At 38.0% G+C, this 7,290-nt stretch overlaps 1 protein-coding gene across 2 annotated transcripts; it reads left to right on the top strand.

Moving 5' to 3' along the window:
• The first annotated feature begins 2,541 nt into the window (after positions 1-2,541).
• LOC113086598 (zinc finger BED domain-containing protein 1-like) lies at positions 2,542-5,554 on the top strand. 2 transcript variants are annotated; one of them, XR_003284932.1, is made up of 3 exons: positions 2,542-3,027; positions 3,994-5,349; positions 5,464-5,554. XR_003284932.1 is itself a non-coding variant. In XM_026255463.1 (2 exons), exons 1-2 carry the CDS (start codon positions 2,806-2,808, stop codon positions 4,591-4,593), a joined length of 822 nt encoding a protein of 273 aa, XP_026111248.1. In that variant the 5' UTR covers positions 2,542-2,805; the 3' UTR covers positions 4,594-5,410. The 2 variants fall into 2 exon arrangements, 1 of the variants encoding a protein (XP_026111248.1); XM_026255463.1 differs by lacking the exon at positions 5,464-5,554 and having other exon boundaries at positions 3,994-5,410.
• Positions 5,555-7,290: the final 1,736 nt, after the last annotated feature.

Here is a 7,290-nt window from a genome sequence, read left to right as displayed (position 1 = left end):
TTTCATCCAGTGTCCAGTTTTACCACAAAAATGACAACTGCCCTCCTTCTTAGGACTTCTACGTTTCGGTCGGTTCTCTGTTTTGACCTGAAATGATGCTGCTGCAATCTGTACTCTGGCTTTGACATCAGAGTTTCTTTCCCAAGTAGCTAAACTTTCTAGAGAATCTACAGGCACATCAGTTACTGACTGGATGGCTACATCTTTTTGAAAGAAAGTTTGTAAATCAGGATAAATGCTATCAGTCTGACTAACTTCTCCCACATCAGTTTCTGCTGCAGCTTTGTTGCGATTCATTTTCTTAGTCAAGGAGGATACTCTAGCTCTGAGCTCTTTGTTCTGTTCCCCCTTCTGAGGTACGCTGAGAATGTTGCGTAGCTAGTGCTAAACCAAATTCTCTGTGGCAGCAGATAATTCCTTTCGCATTGTTTTTGCGAATACATGATCCTAGTACTTTTTTACATTCTTCAATTGACCATACTTTTTCTGGATCAATACCAAATTTCTTTATCAAATCCAATCTGACTGACTCTGTCACTAATGAGTTAATTTGCTGTCCTAACAATGATTTGAACTCACTGTCTGTCCATGAAGGAGTAGCTAGTCCACCTTTCTTATTTGTTGGAATCAGATTAGGATTTCTTCTCAACATTTTGTAACGTCTTTCTGACACAAAAGGACACTTCTAACACAAACTATTAGCACTTAATGCTAAACTTCCCTGTCAGACACAGAGGGTAGCAAGATATTAGCATGTGATGCTAATCTTCCCTGCCTAACAGAGGATTATTTTCATCTCTAAAATATCCTTTTTAGAGGGTAACTTAACACAAACTTCTAGCACTTTACGCTAAACTTCCCTGCCGAGACACAGAGGGTAGCAAACTATTAGCATGTGATGCTAATCTTCCCTGCCTAAACAGAGGATTATTTTCATCTCTAAAATGTCTTTTTTAGAGGGTAACTTAACACAAACTTTTAGCACTTTACGCTAAACTTCCCTGCCAGACACAAACGCTAAACTTCCCTGCCGAGACATAGAGGGGTAGCAAACTATTAGCATGTGATGCTAATCTTCCCTGCCTAAACAGAGGATTATTTTCATCTCTAAAATGTAATTTTTAGAGGGTCACTTAGTTAACCAAACCCTACAGCTGTCTGTTAACTCTTCTCTGAAGGCGCAGAGGCTAACAAATTTGTTCTGGTTTTAAACGTTCTTTTGGATAGAGGTACACTCACCAACCATTGGTTGTACAAAAGATTCAGTGTGGAATGAAGTCTGATCTTTGTTGAGGTTGCAGTTTCAATCTGGATTCAGGTGAGAAGCTCTATCCGGGTCACGGCACCAAAAACTGTTGGAAACTCAGAAACGAAGACCAGGAGACTCTTGGGTAATCTTCAACAGGATTCTTTATTGAGAACGCTCTGCGTGGCGCTGCAGTCATCAACAGTCTAATTTGTCTTTAAGACATTGTAGATTATATACATTCAAGTGGGAGGGATCCATACAGTAGAGGTGGAGACCATTTTAACAAAGCATGCAAATGCAATCAGGAAAGTACCAGACACTGGCATCTTCCCAGCCTTGATCTTATCAGCATAACAGTGTCATTTAAATACAGAGGTGCCAGACAGTATCACTGATACATTCACATTATCATAGAGACAAAAGGCACAGCTGTGCCTTGAGCTTCAAGGAAGAACACAAAGACAAAAGGTTAATGTCTCAGACACTTGATTTTCCTGATTTGAGCTTCTTGGATGTCAGCTTTATTACCCCAAAAAGTCTACTATTATATTGGAACCTAGATTTAACATTTTCTAAATTTGTAATCCCACAGTAGGTCAAATGTAGAAGTATAAATCACCCTTTAGGCTCCATGTTTGCAGCATTCATGCGTGCTCTGTTGTAAAAAGGCACTTGTTTGTTCTCATTCTTGGTGCAAGTATCACAGCTTCTCATTGGAAACAGAAACTAGATCTGTAGAAAACTATGAACCTATGGATTTCCACTTTCTTAATTAATACACAAGAGCACCATGTGTTACTTCTGTCAGTTCAGAGGATATAGTTGTTGAAAGTTTGGCCTATACTGTATGTGGTAGGGTTGCACGGTTTACCGGTGCTATGGTGCTATCGCGATACTAAGGGTCCAAAATACTGGCGGTGCCACTGTATTTTTTAAACGGTAGTATCGTCATTATACGGTTCTACCGTGAGTACTGTTGTATGTGGCTTGTGGGGCAGTTGCTTAAACGTTCAAACACTTGTGTTGCAAAAAAACAATATCTTTTGTCTTCCTGTCTGTGGCGAGTGGGGCGGGGCCGAGAGGCGTGGGAACGAGGAGTGAGGCCAGGTGTAGTGATTGGAGATGAGCTACACCTGCGCCCCACCGCCAGTATCGAGTCCCACGTAAGAAATGGAAGGATATAAAACTGGAGCGACTATAGTGAAGGACGAGAGAGGACCAGGCCTGGGACATTATTTTATGTGTTTGCTTGTTATTTATGCGCACCAGTCGGCCGTGAGGGGCTGGTGCGCCGTTTTGTATTTATTTTTGAATATTAAAATGTTTTGATTGTGCGCCGGTTCCCGCCTCCTTCTTCCCGATGAGTATGGAGATTTTAATATTATTACACTGTCGTCTTTCTGCGGTGCCCTTTAAGCGCGCAAAAAACCTGTAGGGAATTCGCGCCTTATATACCATATATGGTTTTGTTTTGTTTTTTTTGTTTTTTTTCTTGACAAGCATCTGAATCAGTTCATTTCATTTTCATTTGCAATGGTGTGTTCCTGTGAATTACAATGAATACGTTTGACCGCGACAATCTCCTACAAAAGAGCAATTCACGTAGTGAAGTATGGAATTACTTCGGATTTTTACCTGATGAGACTGGAAAACCTATTGATGACGGAAAACCAGTCTGCCGTGAATGCCTTACGAGAATTCAAGCTAAAGGGGGAAACACCAGCAACCTCATCAAGCACCTTTGGACACATCCAACATCTTATGCAGAGTACACAAAGGTTAGTGAATCTTATTTACCTTAAATAATTTGTCTTTATTTTTGACAATGTCCTGTTTAACATTTCAGTAAGGTGATGCATATTATTCACGCTATCTAACGTTAATGTTAGAGAGAGGGAATTAAAAGATTTTTAAAATTAGCAGCTTAAGCTGTATTTTAAAATAATAACTTTATGTATAGTATGTATATATTTTTGTTGCTCTTTTGTCCAACTTCTGGATGAATGGTTTTCATTTTTTGCAACAATCTTTGTGACGAAGAATGTTGTTATATTCATTAACATGACGACATTTGCAGTCTGTTCTTGTCAGCCCTTTATTCATTTATAATGTTAAAATCTGCTTGTTTCATTCCTAAATATATTAAATATATATAAAGTTGTTAAAGGAGACATTCACAAAGTTTCGTGTGAGTAATCACTTGCTTCATTCCTGAAGTGCCCAGACGTTTCTTTGAATGGCTCTGTCAATAAATCATTAAGAACGACTGCCACCTACTGGATTTTTTAGTTTCCCATTTAAAGGTAGTCCATAAAATAATTTTTTCAACATTTCATATATTTGTATTTGACATTTTTTTTATTTACAACTTCATATATCAAATAACTAATCATTATTTTAGCAGTTTTAATTGCAGTGTCACTGCAAGTGCAGTTTCTGTGCCAATTTTGCTGTTCTAAAATGTATTTTACTCACACTGTTTTTATTTGATTAAATAAAAAATAAAAAATCACACCAGTTTTCATTTTATTAAATGTACAGTACTAACATACAACAAATGTTAAAACAATTTTCTGTATTCTATTTTTTAAAAAATAAAAAAAATGAAATGGGCTATTGAATATATAATTTATTTTTTAATTTCAAATTTTTTTAAATGTTTATGTACTTTTTTACAAACAAACAGAATCCAAGTACTGTAATTTATTTCATATTGTTTCTTACTGTTTTTTGTTTTTTTTCAGAATCAGAACCATGCTGCCCTAACTGGTGCCCAAAGCCACACAGGTAACCCTGCCACCAGCAAGTCGCAGCCCACCATCGACAGCCTCTTTGAGAAATCCAAGAAGTATGAAGCAACATCCAAAGAAGCAGCTGTTCTAAACAGAGCTGTGGCCGAATTCATTTGTCTTGACCAAATACCAATATATACAGTGGACAGGTTTGGATTCAAGCAACTAGTCAAGAAGCTCAACAGCAAATATGAACTGCCCAGCAGGAACTTTTTCATGAATAATGAAATACCAAAATTGTACACAGAAACTAGAGGGACAATAAAAGCAGAACTTGAAGGATCTGGATTTTATTCATGTACTACAGACCTCTGGACCAGCAGAACAATGCAGTCCTACATGGCTGTAACTGCTCAGTTCATAACAATTCATTGGCAAATGCAGTCATGGTGCCTGGGCTGTGCAGAACTTAATAGTGACCACACAGCAGAGAGCATAAGCGAGGCCTTCTCTGAGATGTTGGAAGAGCAATGGGGGCTCAATTTACATGATTTACATGATTGTAACTGGATTCCATGCTTTGGGCATAATCTTGACTTGGCAGTTCACTAGGGCCTCAATGTTGATCATGTAGGCAGTACCTTGTCTCGGCTTAGAAGAACTGTATCTGCTTTTTCGCGATCCGCCAAGCTGACAAGACAGTTAAAGTCAAAGCAGGCTGACCTTGGTGTACCACAACACAAACTGATACATGACGAACCTACCCGTTGGGGGTCCGCATGTGACATGGTGGAACGCTTTTTAGAACAGCAGCAAGCTGTTTGTGCTGTGTTAGCTGATAACAGAAACAAGTGGCACCTCATGCCTAAAGACCTGGATGTTACTACAATGGAAGCACTGAAAAATGTGCTTGGACATCTAAGGGATTTTACTGATGCACTAAGTGGAGAGCAGCATCCCACAATTTCCTCAGTCCTGCCACTGCTCTGGAAAACTGAATCAATTTTGATAGCGTCTGCCTCTGACAGCCAACTAAGTTCTCGTATCAAGGATTGCATAAGGTCTGATCTGCAAAACAGATACAATCAGAAAGAGATACAGACAACGTTGAACTGTTGTACATTTTTAGATCCGAGATTCAAAGACACCTTTGTATCTAATGTACAAGAGGTGGAAGCACGGTTTCAGCAGCAGGTTGAGAAAAGCTTAATGCATGCAATCCCATCAGTGAAGATCCCAAATCAGCCTAATTTCGGGTGTCCAAAATCAGGGCTAAGTGGACTTTTGGCAGGTATTATGAATGAGAAACGAGGAGCAACGCCATGCACAACTGAGGATGATGTTACTGTCTCTGCAGCAGAACCACAGGTAAGATTACAGTGTATTCCATTTTGTATTTTTATATTAAATTAATTACAGCACTGTAGCTAATAATGAGAACAGACTTGACTTAATTAAATGTTTATGTATTTGCATTCACAGCAAAAGCTAAGGAGGGAGTTGGAAATATACAACAAAATCCCAGAGACAGATGCGAGAGATGACCCACTCAAATGGTGGAGGCAAAATGAGGGCAGCTTTCCCAGTCCTATCGATCTTCGCAAAAAGATACCTGTGCATATCTGCCACAAGTTGTGCATCAGAACGCATTTTTAGTTTATCAGGCAACATATGTACACCTCCTCGTTCAAGGCTGACCTCACATCATTTGGATATGCTGGTGTTTCTTGGCAAGAACTTACAACAGGTCAAGAAATTGGGCACATAAAACAGTAAAGGCAACAGCATTAATTTACTCTGAAACAGTAGAATGTTCTAATGTTCTCTAATTAACTTTTCAGATGAATATATGAATTATTCTTATTTTTCTTCTTCAATTTCATTCTTCCCTGAAATCCAAGTTTTATGAGTTTCCTTATCCAAATTAAATTCTTAATGTGTTGTTTATACTTAGTACACTGAGAAGAGTTTAATTTTGCATGACTTCATTACTGTAAAGGTGGAGTAAATTTTTTTAGTTGCTTCATGACTGTTCTTGAGTTTTTCATAGAGCCACTTATTCATTTTCATTAAAAAAAATATTCTGAGGACAATTTGGTCTGTTTTCATTTATATCTTAGTATTTCTGACATTTTACTTCATTTTGTAGATTTGAATTTTAAATTAATACAATATGGCATGGAATCGCGATACTACTTGGTATCGTGATACTTCAGCTGGTATAGTATCGTAACATTTTTTTATGGTATCGTGACAACCCTAGTATGTGGAGTTACAATAAAGATCATGGGGTCACCAGATTCGATGTGTGGGAATGGATAGGGACAATCCCCCATCAATGACTTTAATAAAGAAAGACTGTGGACGATGGACTCTTGAAAAGTGATGATAATAAAGATATCACCACAGATTAGATGTAGCCTATGTAGCTTAGACCCTAATTGTTGCTGAAACATGCAGTCGTTGAATAGTATGTATTATTAAATGTAAGTGATGTAGATGGAAGTTATATTGTTTCTGTTCATTAAATGCCATGGCAGCTCTGGTGTCAAGAGGTGTCAAGTAACGAAGTACAAATACTTGTATTATCGTATTGAACCGTGGTGGAGAGGGAGAGTGTGTGTGTGTGTGTGTGTGTGTGTGGTTGAGAGGGAGAGTGTGTGTGTGTGAGAGAGAGAGAGAGAGAAGAGAGAGAGAGAATTAATACAGTTATATTCTTCAGATCCCTGTCCTGATCTCAGGTGTTTCATGTTAAATGTAAATGAATACAGTTATAACTTCAGATCCCTGTCCTGATCTTCAGGTGTTTCATGTAAATGTAAATGAATACAGTTAAACTTCAGATCCCTGTCCTGATCTCAGGTGTTTCATGTAAAATTACATTAATACAGTTATAACTTCAGATCCCTGTCCTGATCTCAGGTGTTTCGTGTCAAATTACATGAATACAGTTATAACTTCAGATCCCTGTCCTGATCTCAGGTGTTTCGTGTAAAATTACATTAATACAGTCATAACTTCAGATCCCTGTCCTGATCTCAGGTGTTTCGTGTCAAATTACATTAATACAGTTATAACTTCAGATCCTGTCCTGATCTCAGGTGTTTCATGTAAAATGTAAATTAATACAGTTATAACTTCAGATCCCTGTCCTGATCTCAGGTGTTTCATGTCAAATTACATTAATACAGTTATAACTTCAGATCCCTGTCCTGATCTCAGGTGTTTTCATGAAAATGTTAATTAAATAGCAGTTAATAACTTCAGATCCCTGTCCTGATCTCAGGTGTTTCATGTAAAATGTAAAAT

This window comes from Carassius auratus, unplaced genomic scaffold (assembly GCF_003368295.1).
Source record: "Carassius auratus strain Wakin unplaced genomic scaffold, ASM336829v1 scaf_tig00043562, whole genome shotgun sequence".
In the NCBI taxonomy this organism is placed as follows: Eukaryota; Metazoa; Chordata; class Actinopteri; order Cypriniformes; family Cyprinidae; genus Carassius; species Carassius auratus.
Note: the sequence above shows the minus strand (reverse complement) of the source record. Positions and strands in the feature narration are given on the sequence as shown.

Coding starts and splice junctions, on each gene's coding strand:
- LOC113086598 (XM_026255463.1), top strand. CDS start 2,806: ATGAATACGTTTGACCGCGACAATCTCCTACAAAAGAGCAATTCACGT. Junction 3,028..3,993: donor CTTATGCAGAGTACACAAAG/GTTAGTGAATCT, acceptor GTTTTTTTTCAG/AATCAGAACCATGCTGCCCT.